General features: G+C 37.9%; 1 protein-coding gene across 2 annotated transcripts in view; it reads left to right on the forward strand.

The window, feature by feature from the left end:
- The window catches only part of LOC127445777 (protein phosphatase 1 regulatory inhibitor subunit 16B-like), a 78660-nt gene that overhangs the window by 10885 nt on the left and 49973 nt on the right, over positions 1-17802 (forward strand). For both annotated transcript variants that reach the window (XM_051706100.1, XM_051706101.1), the window contains exon 2: positions 14266-14637. In XM_051706100.1, coding sequence (XP_051562060.1) covers positions 14370-14637 — 268 coding nt within the window. In that variant the 5' untranslated portion in view covers positions 14266-14369. The remainder of the gene's footprint in view (positions 1-14265; positions 14638-17802) is intronic.

The following is a 17802-nucleotide window of genomic DNA, read 5'->3' on the forward strand; positions in this document are numbered from 1 at the left end:
ATCAATGTTAATACTTGTAAATTGTACAAATTATGCAAGCAAACAATAAAACGTAACAAATATATGCAACATAACATATGCAGTTTCAAGACATTCATTGATGGAATAAGCTGAATTTGAAAATGTTTCAACAGCTAAAATGTGACCAGTTTGATAAAACAAATTATATAATTTAAATAAATTATATTTTCAAATTGTAGCTAGAAGGGTTGCCTAGATGGTTACTTTTATAGTTAAGAGCATTAGCTGAGAGAGAATGTATTTTATACGCAAGCAAAATGGATGTTGTAAAAGAAATGTACCCATATGAATCGATATTGAATCGAGATCGGAATCAAATCTGTAAGCTTCTGAATTGGAATCAAATCGGAAAATCTGTATCAATACCCATCCCTAATTATAATTCACCTATAATGGCATTCTTTGCATTTCTTGCGACACATCTGCAGCAGACAAACTCCAGTGCATTTCTGTTTTGATTGAAAAACTTATTTTCAGGTTTAGTAGCAAAACTTAACAGCATATGTACAGTACATGAACCTTAATACCTTTATGTTTTCTTGCTAGTAGGGCAATTAATCACAATAAAATGTGACATGAGCATGTGCAGTTTCTAAATCGCAGCAAGATGCAATTTTATTTATTTACTTTTTATTTATTTTTTTATTTTTTTATTCGCTATTCTGATTTGTGCACATCTTTTGCACACTGACGAGATTTTGCAAATTGAAATGTTTGAGTGCTTTTTATAAGTCATCTTGACTGGACGGCCACTTCTAGTGAGAGTACCTATAGTACTAAATCATCTCCATTTATAGACAGTTTGTCTAACTGTGGACAGATGAATATTTAATGTCTTCAAGATAACTTTGTGTCCCTTTCCAGCTTTATGCAAAGCAACAATTCTTGATTGTAGGTCTTCTGAGATTTTTTGTGAGGCATGATCCACGTCAGCAGATGCTTCTTGTGAATAATGAACTCAAAATGTTTGAGTGCTTTTTATAAGTCAAAGTAGCTCTAACCCACACCTTCAATCTCATTTCATTAATTGGATGCCAGGTTTGCCAACTCCTGACTCTAATGAGCTTTTGTTGCTGTCGTCAGCCTAGGGGTTCACATACTTTTTCCAACCCACACTGTGAATGTTTGAATGATGTATTCAATATGTGCAAGAACAATACAATAGTTTGTGTGTTATTAGTTAGAACAGATTGTGTTTGTTCATTATTGTAACTTAGATGAAGATCAAACCAGATTTTAAGACAAATTAATACATAAACGCAGATAATTCCAAAGGGTTCACATACTTTTTCTTGCCACTGTATATTTAAAGGAATATTATGGTGCATATTTGTATCCCACGGTTCATGTATTTCATGTATTAAAACACATAGTCTGACTCTAAACATGATTTAAAACTGAGAAGACTAGAATCTGTCTTTTGTTTTTCCTCCGGCAATGTGTGTTTTGTGCACACACAGACAGTTGTGTCACAATAGAAATAAAAGTCTAGCTGTGGAGGGTTTGGCATGACTACAACTTTCAAAAATAAATGCACAATCTTTTTTCCAAAATGAAAGGGTGTAATGATGTCACCGCACAGTGTGTGATGTACAGATGCGGACAGCAGCCTGAAATAGACTAAATAAACACACACCTCTTTCCTGTACCACACACTGTGAGGAACGCCACCTTTTCTGCTGGATGTTTCAGCGTGTAATCACTTGAAACACTGTGATTTTCATTTGGTTGATTAATAAAGGAAAGTTGTGTATGTGACCCATCTTACCTGTAGAGGTGAAATGTTTTGAATTTCTCATGGTTTGGTTTGTATCCATACTGTTCTTATTTTTAAGGGAACTTGCACCCTGCTTGCCTGATAGCTGTGATTACAGCTGAATGACTTGTTATCTGTGTTGACTTTCACCTGTTATGTGTGATTGGTGGTAATCATGGCTCACTCCACCTGTCTCCTCTAACCTGATGAGATAAGAGTGTGATGCCCCTCTGCCCCACCTCACACTCTCTCTTATCTGTTCCTCTACAGAATCGCGCCTGTTTTCATATATTTCCTGAGTGTCTTTCTATAGCTGGCCTGATTCGCTCTGATAGCTGGGGAGACACTGACCCAGAAACAGTCTCACTGTCAATCACTTTCACTCTCTCTCTCTCTCTCTCTCTCTCTCTCTCTCTCTCTCTCTCTCTCTCTCATGTCTTTGAAAGTTGTTGTATTCAGGCTGGATTTCTTGTCCTACTTGGTGTGGATTTGAAGAGGCGATGGAAGCAGAAAGTGTCATTAAATGCTAACTTGAAGTCTTCATGTATTTTTTTTTTTTTTTTTTAAACAATCGTCCATCTCTTCCCAAAAGGCAGATTCCTAGGTGGCAAAAAGTAAATAAAGATTTGCACGAGAAAGACCGAATCTTCCACAATCCACATTAAATATACAGTGGGGTCCAAAAGTCTGAGACCACTAGTGTAAATGTTTGTTTTGCATTTTTCTTATTTAATGCAAATTATATAGTATTCTAAATAAATGATTTTTAATGTGTTTCAATGGAAGCAAGAAAATATGCACAAGATTGTGTCTGCACAAAGTGTTCAAAAGATCATTATTGACACTACATTTGATAAGACACCTAGAAATCGTGCAGAATCTGAAAAAATAATTATTTGTATTTACGGAGCCCCTTAGAGAAAAGGGCGGGATTCTTTTTCTGAAATAGTTTTGCGTGCCGTTTTTGCATTCCCTCGCAATAGTTTTGCGTGCCCTCACAATAGTTTGCGTTCCCTCTTAATGTGATTTGCGTTCCCTTGCAATAAGGTTTTTCGTGCCCTCGCAATAGTTTGCGCTCCTTCGTAATGTGATTTGCGTGCCTTCGCAATAGTTTGTGTGCCCTCGCAATCGTTTTGCGTGCCCTCGCAATGTGATTTGCGTGCCCTCGCAATAAGTTTTGCGTGCCCTCGCAATGATTTGCGTTCCCTTGCAATAAGGTTTTTCATGCCCTCGCAATGTGATTTGCATTCCCTCGCAATAAGGTTTTTCGTGGCCTCGCAATAGTTTGCGTTCCCTCGTAATGTGATTTGCGTTCCCTCGCAATAAGGTTTTTCGTGCCCTTGCAATAAGTTTTGCGTTCCCTCGCAACTGTTTTGCGTGCCCTCGCAATAGTTTGCATTCCCTCGCAATAAGGTTTTTCGTGCCCTCGCAATGTGATTTGCGTTCCCTCGCAATAAGGTTTTTCGTGCCCTTGCAATAGTTTTGCGCACCCTCGCAATGTGATTTGCGTGGCCTCGCAATAGTTTGCCTTCCCTCGTAATGTGATTTGTGTTCCCTCACAGTAGTTTTGCATTCCCTCGCAAATTCCTCACAATAGTTTTGCGCTCCCTCGCAAAAGTTTTGCGTTCCATCGGAACTGTTTGCGTTCCCTCACAACCGATTGCGTGCCCTCGCAATGTGATTTGCGTGCCCTCACAATAGTTTGCGTTCCCTCGTAATGTGATTTGCGTTCCCTTGCAATAGTTTTGCATTCCCTCGCAATAAATTTACCATGGTTTTACTAAAATAACCATATTTTAACCTTGATATTCAAAGTAAAACTATGGAGCCCCTTAACTGTAAAAAAATTATCATCGTTTGTTTATTTTAGTTCACAGTGCATTAACTAATATTAACATGTACAACTTTTGATTTTAAAAATGTGTTAGTATATGTTAAAATTAACATTAACCAAGATTAATAAATGCTGTAGAAGTATTAGTCATTATTAGTTCATGTTAATGTTAATGTTGTTAACAAATGTAACCTTATTTTAATGTTACCACAATATTACTATAGTAAAACAGTAGTTAAACTATGGTATGTGCATAGTAAAACCATGATACCCACAAAATTATGATTTTTATTAACATAATTTTCGTTGTCCTGTATTATCACTGTGGTTTCACTACGAATATCATGGTTGCTGTAGAAAAACCATGGTATGTTTATTGCGAGGGAACGCAAAACTATTGCGAGTCAAGGTCACGTGTGCTATTCAAGGGGTCAGGGGGTCAAAACTAAGTTTAAAACCTGACTTATTTTTTTCTCCTCTGGTATGCACAGGCCTCCTGCTGGAATTGTTGGCATGTTAGTAAGTATATTAGATGGTCTAAAGGATAAAACAATTGATTGTGTTCACTAGGAGGTGATGAATTTAGTGAAAAAGTCATGAGGTGCTGTCATAGTGAATATACTGTATGCACAGAGCAACATTGTTTAAAACATAACGAGGATATTGTCTTGTCAGGTGCTGCAGAGATCTACATTGAAACAATATCACACGATTGTGCTGTTGTGACTCTTTTCATTAGTGTTGTTATAATTGTGTGCTGGTGTAGTAAAGAGCGGCATGTCACAGAAGTCGGTCTTATCTCAACTCTCTTTCCCCTGGGACTGTTTGACTGACAGCGACCTGACCCACACAGGATGTAACATTTCTTTATTAACTTGTTCCAGGTGACACGAGTCTGTGTGTGTGTGTGCTTGCATCAGGTAATGTAATTACTTTCCATCTTATTAGATCAGTGAGAGCTTGCAGCTCTTGTAATGTTGTTAAGTGCTGAAAAAACCCATTGTTAAGTATCGACTCTTTCTAAACAACATCACGACAACAGCACAGCTTCCAGTTAACCGGCACTAACCGAACACAACTGACATTCACTGGCGTTTGGCCTCTGTAGAACGGCCAACTCAACTCGTGCTGGACTGAAGATCTTTGAAATTACTGAACATGACGCTGAACCCTTGAAAACATCCTGAATGTTTGTGCATGTGTCCGATTTGATATCGGATGAGGGTTGTTCAGTGGTTTGTAATCTCATCAGTGAGACCGTTACTCTCTTAATCTACTTGAAATGATGGTGATGAAATGCCACTCTTGGGTGTTAAATCGATGATGTACTCTGTCTGATCCCCTTTCTAATTAAATTCTTAAAGTTCTACAGTTTTAAAACTAGTGAAAGTTGATGTTCTTCCTCTGAAAGTTCTTTGTAAACGTTGTAATTTCTGTTGTTAAACTAAACATCACTAGATGAGACTGCAACCTGTTAACAAAGTGTCTAATAAGGAACAGGGTTGGAAGGGTTACTTTTAAAATGTATTCCACTACAGATTACAGAATACATGCTGTAAAATGTAATTTGTAACATATTCTGTTAGATTACTCAAGGACAGTAATGTATTCTAAATACTTGTTTTAATTTTTTTGGGATTTGTTCCCCTTTTCACCCAATTTGGAATGCCCAGTTCCCAATGCGCTCTAAGTCCTCGTGGTGGCGTAGTGACTCACCTCAATCCGGGTGGCGGAGGACGAATCTCAGTTGCCTCCGCGTCTGAGAACGTCAACCCACGCATCTTATCACGTGGCTTGTTGTGCGTGTTGCCATGGAGACATAGCGCATGTGGAGGCTTCATGCTATTCTCCGCGGCATCCATGCTCAACTCACCACGCGCCCCACCGAGAGTGAGAACCACATTATAGTGACCACGAGGAGGTTACCCCATGTGACTCTACCATCCTTAGCAACCGGGCCAATTTGGTTGCTTAGGAGACCTGGCTGGAGTCACTCAGCACACCCTGGGATTCGAACTAGCGAACTCCAGGGGTGGTAGCCAGCGTCACCACTGAGCTACCCAGGCCCACTTTTTAAAATATTTTAACAGAAAAACAATACAATAATTCTCATCAAGAATACGATTTTTGCTCTAATATCAAAGGTCTTACTAGAGAAAAAAATATATGATATATCGTGGATTTTCTTGATAAAATAAATGATCGTGTTTGCAGGTGCATGTAAAATGGCATTTTAGCTAAGCATAAAGCTAAACGTTCACATGACAATTTACACAAGGTTTATTTGTATCTCTGCTGCTCCAAACTTACTTTAAACTTACTTCAAACTCTCTTTCTACTCGTATGAATGTAACACATCTTAAGTGTTTCACTGCTGTTCAAACGTTCCTTGGAATGCATCATTTATATGGATAAATGTTTTCCAGTTGAGTAGTCTGCATTTTATTGTCATTTGTTACATTTAATATTTAAAGTAATCTCTTCAGTAATCAAAATACTTTTTGAATGTAACTGTGGTCTAACTATTTAAATTGTAATTGTAGTGGAATACAGTTACTAATATTTAGTATTTTAAATATGTAATCCCGTTACATGTATTCCGTTACTACACAATGCTGCATAAGAAATTGGTAAACTCAGCATGTTGTCCATAACTTAAATGAGCAATCAAAATTGTCCCTATTTTCTCTCTTAATACAGATTTCTGGTGTTATTGTGAATGATTCATCAATGCATGTTATCCTTTAAGTCAAGTCATTTTTATTTGTATAGCGCTTTTCACAACACACATCGTTTCAAAGCATCTTTACAGAAGATCATGCATTAACAGAAAATGAAACTGTAATATCTATAAAGTCTTAGAGTGATCATTGTGTAGTTTGATTAAATATGATTGTAAATTGTGTATAAAAATAAGTAATTAAATAATAATTGTATTTAGACCACCAGTGAGCAAGCTGAAGGTGACTGTGGTAAGGAACACAAAACTCCATAAGATGTTGATTAATGGAGAAAAATAACGTTGAGAGAAACCGGACTCACTGTGGGGGCCAGTTCCCCTCTGACTAACATCATGAATATAATGCCAATATTACTTATGTATAGTGCAAGTCATGGTTTAAAATTATTAAACTAAGTAAGTGTTAAGGACCAGTAACTGTAAGATTAATGACTAATGTCTTTGAAGTTCATCCTGGATTAACTGCAGAAGTTCACATAGATGCATTGTCCTTGTTAGTTGGCTGATGAAGGGATTTATTGGCAATTAATTGATAGTTTATGTATTCCATTATAAGAGTGTAGTCCATCAATAGATCAAGGTGATGCAGGCAGAGATCAGTGAGGAGCATCGCAGTTCAACCTGGCAGGTCATTTCGGTGAGGTCTGTCCTAAGTCCAAGGTTCAGGCAATGGCATATAAATGATCCCATATCTTATGGTTGGAGTTGGCATCAGTTCATCCTCTGAAGTCCATTGTAAAAGACTGAAGTGATGTCTGGCTGGCACCGGCTGCATTTAGTCATCATCACTCAGAGACATGTAGCAGTGGAGTCTGACACCAAGCAGGAACGGAGCTGGATCCAGCCGGTTCTGGTGACCTCAGGATAGGAGTCCCAAGGTTGGGACATGGAAACAAATAGAATAATATTAGCGTAGATGCCATTCAATTTATTGCAGTGTTATAGATCATGATGGATGTTTCTGGTTCTGGAAGACCTAACTAAAGCAGCCTAATTGTGAGTTGAAGGATAAATTAGGTGTATGTCTGGTTAAATAGATGAGTTTTTAGTCTAGACTTAAACTGAGTGAGTGTGTCTACATCTCGAACAGTGTTAGGGAGACTATTCCATAGTTTAGGAGCCAAATATGAAAAGGATCTACCTCCTTTTGTGGATTTTGATATTCTAGGAACTATTAACAGGTCAGAATTTTGCGACAGTGATGAACGTGATGAATATAGCGTGTCAGAAGGTCACTTAAGTACTGTGGAGCTAGACCATTTAAAGCTTTGTATGTAGTTAACAGAATTTTAAAATTAATACGAAATTTAACAGGTATCCAATGTAACGATGATAAAATGGGGCTTATATGATCATATTTCTTGGTTCTCGTCAGCACTCTGGCTGCTGCATTTTGAACCAATTGAAGTTTATCTATTGATCTTGCTGGACATCCTCCCAGTAATGCATTACAGTAATCTAGTCTTGAGGTCATGAACACATGAATTAGTTTTTCGGCATCGGCAACAGAGAGCATGTGTCGTAATTTAGTAATATTTCTGAGGTGGTAGAATGCTGTTCTACAAACATTGGAAATTTGATTTTCAAAGGACAGATTGGTATCAAATATAACACCTAAGTTCTTCACTGTAGAAGACCATGTAACAGTACATCCATCGAGAGTCAAATTATATTTTAGCGGCTTATACTTTTAGAGGTTTTTGGTCCAATCATTAGTACCTCTGTTTTGTCGGAATTGAGTAGAAGGAAATTTCTGGCCATCCAATCTTTGATTTCATTGATACACTCTGCTAATTTGGAGAATTGTGAAATCTCATCAGGTTTTGAAGAAATATAAAGTTGGGTATCGTCGGCATAACAGTGGAAACTTATTCCACGATTCCTGATAATATCTCCCAGGGGAAGCATATATAAGAAGAAAAGAGGCCCTAAAACTGATCCCTGTGGCACTCCATACTTATTTTTAGTTTGATTTGACAATTCCTCGTTTACACAGACAAAGTGGTAGCGGTCTGATAAACAGGACCTAAACCATGCTAATGCATATCCACAAATGCCAACATAATTCTCCAGCCTATTCAAGAGAATGTTGTGATCTGTCGTGTCGAAGGCAGCACTAAGATCTAAAAGCACTAGAAGTGAAATGCAGCCGCAATCAGATGATAAGAGCAAGTCATTTGTAACTCTGATAAGTGCAGTCTCTGTACTGTGATGGGACCTAAATCCTGACTGAAATTGTTCATATACACTATTTCTCTGAAGAAATGAACATATTTGGGAGGATACTACTTTTTCTTGTATTTTTGACATATATGGGAGATTTGAAATTGGTCTATAATTAGCCAGTTCGCCAGGCTCAAGCTGTGGCTTCTTAATAAGCGGTTTGATAACTGCCATTTTAAAGTTTCTTGGGACATGTCCTAAGGATATCGAGGAGATAATAATATTAAGAAGAGGTTCTGAGATTACAGGGAATACCTCTTTTAAGAGCTTGGTTGGTATTGGATCTAACATACATGTTGTGGCTTTTGTCTGACTCCAAGAGAGTTGAGAATATCGATAAATGCTAATCCCAATGTGTCATTTTCATTATCTATGTGAATGTTGAAGTCACCAACAATTAAAGCTCTATCTACATTAACTACTAGATCTGATAGAAAATTTGCAAATTCACCAAGGAAATCAGAATAAGACCCAGGTGATCTATATACTGTAGAAAGGGTAAAAGACGACTAAGTTTTTTTTATTTATATCTATATCTGACGGTGTCACATTGAGCATTATTAGTTCAAAAGACTTATATCCTGTCCTCTGAGTAACGCCAAAAACTTCACTGTAAATTGTAGCAACACCTCCTCCTCGACCCTTCAGATGAATCTCATGTTTATAACAATAACCTGGGGGAGTAGATTTATTTAAACTAATATATTCATCTGGTTTAAGCCAGGTTTCAGTCAAACAGAGCGCATCCAAACTATGATCTGTAATAATTTAATTTACAATTAGTGCTTTGGTAGAAAGAGATATAATGTTTAGTAGCCCAACCTTTATATGGTATTTATCTTCAATTATTAATATTATTTATTTATTTATTTATTCAAGTTTTACCTTATCAAATTTTTTTCTAAATAATTTAGTAGTAAATTAATTTAGAGTCTCTATATGATATTTAGGTGATACAGTCTCTATGTGTTGTAGTTTATGTGACCTGTGTGACGTCCCAAGGCAGCTAGCAGACATTCGGATTAACCTGCTTCCTGACCTGGGCCCCAGTTAGTCAAATACTTTCACTATTAAGACTATGAGCCAAATTACTAGAGAGGAGAGTGGCACCTTTCCTGGAGGGATGGAGTCCGTCTCTCTTTAGCAAGTCATGTCTACCCCAAAAACTCTTCCAATTGTCTATAAATCCTATGCTATTCTCCGGACACCACTCAGACATCCAGCCATTCAGTGACGCTAATCTACTATAAACCTCATCACCACGATGAGCAGGGAGGGGTCGAGAGCATATCACAGTGTCTGACATTGTTTTTGCAAGTTCACACACCTCTTTAACATTATCTCTAGTGATTTCTGACTGGCAAAGCTGGACATCATTAGTGCCGACATGAATAACAATTTTAGAAATTTTACGTTTAGCATTAGCTAGCACTTGTAAATTTGATCTGATGTCAGACACTCTGGCACCCGAAATGCATTTAACAATGTTGGCTGGAGTCTCTATTTCCACATTCCTTACAATAGAATCACCAATTATTAGGGCTCTTTCAACATGATTCTCAGTGGGTGCATCACTGAGTGGGGAGAATCAATTGGAAACCCTAATAGGAATGGGAAAGTGGTGTCGCTTTGCTGAGCAAATATGCCGCCAAGACGTCACCCAAACGCCCTGCTGCAGAGGCTCTACAGCCGGAACCAAAGTGTGCGTGTTGCTCGCTGTTCTACCCGCATCCGAAACAGTATCTACTGGTGTTCGGATGCGTGTCTCTAACTCATTAAACTTCTCTGTCAGCCTGACTAATTCTTTACATTTATCACATGTGAATCCCTCGCTGCTGACGGAAGAGGCTATAGTAAACATGTTACATGCAGTGCAGGAAGAAATAAAATGAGTGTTATTTATTTTTTTACTTTATTAGTATGGGTGTGCGATAATACCATAATCTTGTATCACATTACGAATAACTTTTATATCATGATAACGATATATCACAATATAGTAAAATGTTTCTAAAAAAATCAATACAAATGGGTTTATATGTTAAATAACCATGTTGTAATGCCTACTTTTGTATAATCCATTCAGTGATTAAATGTACATGTACGTATAAATGAAAACGATAATTTCTTATTTATTTGTAACTTGACAAATCAACCTTACCATGATGCCAGATTTCATTCTGAAGTTGTTGACTTGTATTATTATTATAAACTTTCCTCAAGAAACTGAACATTTTCTCAAAGCAATGCAAAGGAAATAATACAAAAGTAAAAAAAAAAAACAACAACAACAATTAATTAAGCTCTTAATGATTTAATCTCTGTAAAGAATATTTGAATATCTGAAGGCAAACATGGCCATTTTGTTGCCAAATATCTAACATCATTCAAACTGAATTTTATTTAAGGAATATTCCGGGTTAGGGGGGCCTGGGTAGCTCAGCGAATATTAACACTGACTGCCACCCCTGGAGTCGCGAGTTCGAATCCAGGACATGCTGAGTGACTCCAGCCAGGTCTCCTAAGCAACCAAATTGGGTTGCTAGGGAGAGTAGAGTCACATGGGGTAACCTCCTCGTGGTCGCTATAATGTGGTTCTCGCTCTCAATGGGGCGTGTGGTAAGTTGTGTGTGGATCGTGGAGAGTAGCATGAGCCTCCACATGCTGTGAGTCTCCGTGGTGTCATACACAACGAGTCACATGATAAGATGCGCGGATTGACGGTCTCAGAAGCGGAGACAACTGAGACTTGTCCTCCGCCACCCGGATTGAGGTGAGTAACCGCACCACCAAACTGGGAGAAAAGGGGATAAGAAAGAAGAAAAAAAGGAATATTCCATTTGTGGCATAATGTTGATTACCACAAAAATTTATTTCGACTCGTCCCTGCTTTTCTTTAAAAAAAAAAAAAAAAAAGCAAAAATGTGTGTTCCAGTGAGACACTTACAATGGAAGTCAATGGGGGTCAATCCATAAATGTTAAATTACTCACTGTTTCAAAAGAATAGACACAAGACATAATGTGTGTTAACATGATTTTACTGTGATTAAGGTCATGTCCACACTAATGCATGTTCGTTTGAAAACCCATCTTTTTCTCTACGTTTTGGCCTTCGTTGTGATCCATTCAACCCAAAACAATCAAGATGCAGCCCACATTGTAGCAGCGTTATTGTGCCTGCTATTTACTTTGAGAGCATTTTTAAAGATAAATGTTACTTTGTACAACCTTCACATTGCATTCCTTCAAAGGCGATGCAAAGTTTACTCTGAATTGCAAAAATGCTGTCAATTGAGCTTAGCTTGTGTTGAACCCGGAATATACTGGGTGACTATTTTGGGTAAATGTGATAGAGATAACAATCCAAAATGTATACCTATTGTCAGATTTCTACCGGTTTATCGTGTCTACCGGTATATCACCCACCCCTACTTTGTAGTCAAAATGTAATAACTTGATCCACATTCCTTGTTAGCTGACATAATCAAGCCCTCTTATTTTGTCAGTCACCTGTCATATAGAAACACTTTACACCAATATTTAATTTTTTCTCCTTGAATATCCCGTCAGAAATATGTCATATTACAGAAGTATAATGGGTTAGGAATACATTTTGACTTTAAACTGAATGTTGATTTGTTTAATGTATCGAAACTCAAATTGGGCTAGAAGGTGATGTACTGTAGAAGTTTATTTCAGGGTTTGAATTCTTTTTATAAGTTTAAGATCTCTCCGTTTTTTTAATCAGCTGCTTAAACAGTCCTGGAATTGTCTGTGTATGTGTAGTGCAATAAATGTGTTCTGATCTTCCTGTATTCTTCTACGTATGTCTCATTACTGAGAATGATGTATGGCCACATTAATGTGTGTCTGTGCTGTTCTGCCGAAAGCAATATGGCCAACAAAACATTATATTCATGTTATGGTGAAGTGTTAAATTACTGGTTTTGTGCTCTAGATACATGAATGTGGCATCTTTAAATGTAAGTATTTCAAACAGACACTCAAAAAACATGTAATGTAATGATGATGTTCATATTTAGATTCTGTTCGGTATTTGTGTGATGTTTTTGTCCTAGTTTAAACTGGCCACATGTTCTAGTACCTTCGGTTTGTGTGACCCGACTGGAGAGGACGTGTGTGTGAGTGTGTGTGTGTGTGTGTGAGTGTGTGTGTGAGTGTGTGAGAGTGTGTGTGTGTGAGAGTGTGTGTGTGTGGGGTGTGAGGGTGTGTGTGTGAGTGTGTGTGTAGGGTGTGTGTGTGTGTGTGTGTGTGTGTGTGTGTGTGAGACATGCTCTATCAAAATGAGTCAAAGTCGCAATGGGTCAAAAACATTTTTATTGTTTAAAAAAAATAAAGTTCAGCTTTAAAATTGTCAATCATGAAACTAAAAATGTAGTTTTTATGCTCTTATGTGTTGTCCAATCGCTTTAGCTGCTGTCAATTCAAAAAGGGAGCACTGCTTAAACAGTAACATCTCTATCATTATCATACAGTAACATCTAATGGTACATTTACCTCAGGATACTATGCAATGTCCATAGTTAGTTAGCTTAATAGAAATGAACTGTAGAAAAGAGAAAATTGCTAAATTTTACATACCATCACTGTCTTAGATGCGACAACATGTGGAGTGGATGCAACTAATTTCAGTGTATTTAAACGCTCTGGTGTTAGTGGATGCGTAAATGGAATCTTTAGATCCTGTTTTCTCCAAAACAAGGTTTTATTACAGCTGTTAGATCATTAGAAAACGTAGACCTTTTACGTTTGTGCATAAAACTCAAAATGTTATTCTGGGTTAATGCAACTCAAAATTATAGGGCAGGTCACACATACAGTATTTGGATCTATATAAAATCTATATTCAGTTATGTTAATGTGATGCAGACCATGGGCAGTGTGATCAGTTCTTTCAGTTTTTGTTTTTTTGTCACTGTTTAGATTGAAGTTCTCGGTGCTTTTCAACTGTGTTGTGTTAAAGACACACCGCTAATGATGCAGACCTCATTATCTTTACATGTCTCCAATTTAGGAAGCGTCTCATGTCCCGAGTGTCATGTTTATGTGACAGATTCTAACATCTGTGAGGGTTTGTGTCATTTAGGGGCTAGAAATGTAAAATAGGCCCCCTCACAAGCATTCACTCTCAGCGTGAGTCACCTGCTCTCCCTTCTGTCATTTTCCCCTCAGGAGGATAAAACGTTGTGTCTGAGATGTCTTGTCGATAAGCACAGGAAGTGGTGAAGTGTGTTTGCGTGTGTTGATGGCGTCCGTTGCTGACAGGATGTGACAGTTGTGTGTCATTTTTGCCCATTTCACAAATGGAAAATTGCTCCGCAGTAGAGAAGAACCTGGTGTCTTCATGTGTTAAACCCACCTTCCTCTGAACATTTCGCCTGCGGTTCAGTCTTACTGATAAATTAATCTGTGTAATCGCCAGACGTGTGCACAGGGTTATATGTAGCCTCTGCTGGTGGTTTTGTATAAAACGGTAGACAAACCAAAATATTAAAGGTGCGTTCTTAAATTGCTGGAGGTCTCCTGAGTCTCTGTTGGTTGCTTGGTTTTTCTACTTGAATTCTGTATATAACTGTTTCAGGCAGTTCAATGTCTGGACACCCATTCTGTATGTATTTGCTGCATTGCATCGCTGAATGATAATAAAAACTGTCTGTTTGTTTCTGTAGGTCAAGGATGAAAGGTGGAGGTTTGGCAGGGAGGTGTAGTCCCCGCTAGATTCGCCACCTCGCCATCATCATCATCTCTCTTGGTTGCTCCACCTGCAGTCATCATGTCCAATCACCTGGAGTTGCTGACAGAGCTGCAGCAGCTGGATAAGGTGCCCAGCCTCGAACGTCTACGGGCCGCTCAGAAACGCCGCACACAGCAGCTCAAGCAATGGGCCGTCTACGAGAAGGAGATGCAAAACAAAAAGCGCAAGGCCGACAAACGCTGTGCCAATGGTAACCATGGAAACATAGCGGCGAATCGTAAAAGGGTTTCGTTTGCAGCGAGTGTTGCTTTGTTGGAGGTCTCTGCGAGAAACGATCCAGATGAAGGTAAGACTGTGTGAACTAGTTTGTGTGCAAGGCTTTAATCCAAATAATGCAACTGAATGAAATTTGAATAGACTTTTTTTTGCATCTAATGGGACCAATTGAGATTGAATAAACTTTTTTTGCATCAAATGCAACCGGTTGCGATTGAATAGGCTTTTTCATATCTATTACGACCAACTGAGATTGTAAAGGCATTTTTGCATATAATGTGACCAACTGAGATTGAATAGTCTTTTTCGCATTTAATGGGACAGATTGAGATTCAGACTTTTTTTTGCATCAAATGCGACCTTTTGCGATTTGAATAGGCTTTTTTGCATCTATTGCAACCGACTGAGATTATGTTGGCTTTTTTGCATCTAACACCACCAGATGATATTGAATATACTTTTTTGCATCTGTTGCAACCAATTGAGATTAAACAGGCATTTTTGCATCTAATGTGACCAACTGAGATTAAACAGGCATTTTTGCATCTAATGTGACCAACTGAGATTGAATAGACTTTTTCGCATGCAATGGGACAGATTGAGATTCAGACTTTTTTTGCATCAAATGCGACCTTTTGTGATTTGAATAGGCTTTTTTGCATCTATTGCAACCGACTGAGATTATGTTGGCTTTTTTGCATCTAACACGACCAGATGATATTGAATATACTTTTTTGCATCTATTGCGACCAATTGAGATTAAACAGGCATTTTTGCATCTAATGTGACCAATTGAGATTGAATAGACTTTTTCGCATGCAATGGGACAGATTGAGATTCAGACTTTTTTTTGCATCAAATGCGACCTTTTGCGATTTGAATAGGCTTTTTTTGCATCTGTTGCAACCGACTGAGATTTGGCTTTTTTGCTTCTAACATGACGGGATGGTATTGAATATACTTTTTTGCATCAAATTCATACGGATGCAATTGAATAGACTTTTTTGCATCTAATTCGACCAATTGAGATTCAATAGGCTTTTTCACATCTAGTGTGACAGATTGAGATTATGTAGGCTTTTTTTGCATCTAACATGACGGGATGGTATTGAATAGACTTCTGCACCAACTGCAAACGGATGCAACCAATTGAAATTATAAAGGCTTTTTTGCATCATTTGCAACCGACTGAGATTATGTTGGCTTTTTTGCATCTAATGTGAGCAATTGAGATTGAATAGGCTTTTTCGCATGTAAAGGGACAGATTGAGATTCAGACTTTTTTTTTTTGCATCAAATGCTACTGGTTGCGATTTAATAGGCTTTTTTGCATCTATTGCAACCGATTGAGATTGTTGTCTTTTTTAAATATAATTAAAATGATTCAGATTGATTAGGCTTTTTCACATCTAATGCGACAGATTGAGATTATGTAGGCTTTTTTTGCATCTAACATGACGGGATGGTATTGAATAGACTTCTGCACCAAATGCAACGGATGCAACCAAATAAGATTATATAGGCTTTTTTGCATTTGATGAGACAAATTGAGATTGAATACGCTTTTATGCATCTAATATGACTGAATGTGATTGAATAGGCATTTTTGGATCCAGTGCATCCAATTGAGATTATTTTTATTTTTTGCATATAATGCGACTGGATGGGATTGCATAGAATGGAATAGATTAAAATCAGTCTTTTGAAATTTGCAGTAAACTGTCTGATGGGGTTTTTAAAGGCCAAATATATCCAGTAACTCTATGAGAGTTCATGTGCACCAGCATCTGGCACTGGCCTTTTAATCCAAGACCAGTGGCATATACTTTAGTTCTGTTATTGCTAAATAATAAACGTATAGGGTTTGTTTTGGCAGCACATCTGAACGGCGAGTGACCTTATAAAATTGTTTTATCATCTGCCAGTTGAAAGTTGTGTTGTGTGAAATCGGGTTACCCCGTCTAGTGAACACGTAATTTAACAAGCCGTTAAAACGCGAGACGTTGCACTGATTACCATGTTAATGTTGAAGACTGACTGAGTGCTGGTGACTGCCGAAATGTCTAAATTGCCTCTCTGTGGTTGAGGGCTAGTTCTCCAATGCCTCACTGAGTGCAAGATAATGGGGGCTGAAAGCAGCAGAAAATGACAGCGGCGCTCAAATGCATGTCTGTTCTCTTGTCTAAAAGCCTGAGAACACTGTGTGTGCCGTCATTGTCTGGAAAAAAGATGAAAAATATAGAATTTTATGGAAACCCTGCCCAATAATCAGCTATTTCTCAGGAGAAAACATACTTCATGCACCGCACCCATCCAGACAACACTTCCCTGCATGAAAAATGCGCTAGGATTGCAATTCTGACTGGATTTGCTTGTACTTTAATCCCATCAGATTATCAGGACAGCATAATCTCTGGCTGCGAGATTACGCTGTGCTTGATGGAGCTATTTTTTGCCCAGACTAGTAAATTGAGCGATACATTGATTAAATAGTCGTTTGACTAAATCTGGCTTCATTATGAACACTCTCAGAACAGATGGCTATGCGTTTATGAGGGCTTTAGCGAAATGTTTAGTCTGTTTTAGTTGTAGCTCTTTAAAACATAACATTAATTTGAGGCGGCAGCCATTATAACATTTGCTGGAGAAAATACACTGAATATGAGCGAGTTGTTTTAAAGAATGTTCGCGGTTTTATTTATTTCTAGTTGTGCTGGTCGGTGTAATAAACTGTTAGTAAGTTGTTCAGTTGTTTTGATGGCTGTCTAATGACTGGTTTAGTTTTATAATTCTGACTCATTCCATGAAACTTTCCCAATATCATTACATATCATGATATTGAACACAATGTTACTGTGTTTCACACATTATTTGTGGCAAACATTCCCCTTGTGACCCATCACGGTAATAAACGTATGTCTGAGGAAACCCATTCATTAATGATGTCACATTAGATAGTCTAACAGATGACAACAGCCTATCATATTTACTAATCACATTAATGACGGGTACAGCAGATAGTTTCCTCGAAGATACTATATTAAACGAGCAGCTGCTGATGGACAGGTAACTGAACACCTGTCAAAGGTCATAAGCATTTGTTGTTATTCTGGTACTAGTAGGGTTGCCAACTTCCATAGCCAAATATGAGAAAGGAGTGCCAGGAAATGACAATTTACTATTTATAAACACAATGTTTTGCCAGTAGAACAAAACCACAATCCACGAAGAAAGA

The sequence above is a fragment of the Myxocyprinus asiaticus genome, chromosome 9, assembly GCF_019703515.2.
Source record: "Myxocyprinus asiaticus isolate MX2 ecotype Aquarium Trade chromosome 9, UBuf_Myxa_2, whole genome shotgun sequence".
Taxonomy (NCBI): domain Eukaryota; kingdom Metazoa; phylum Chordata; class Actinopteri; order Cypriniformes; family Catostomidae; genus Myxocyprinus; species Myxocyprinus asiaticus.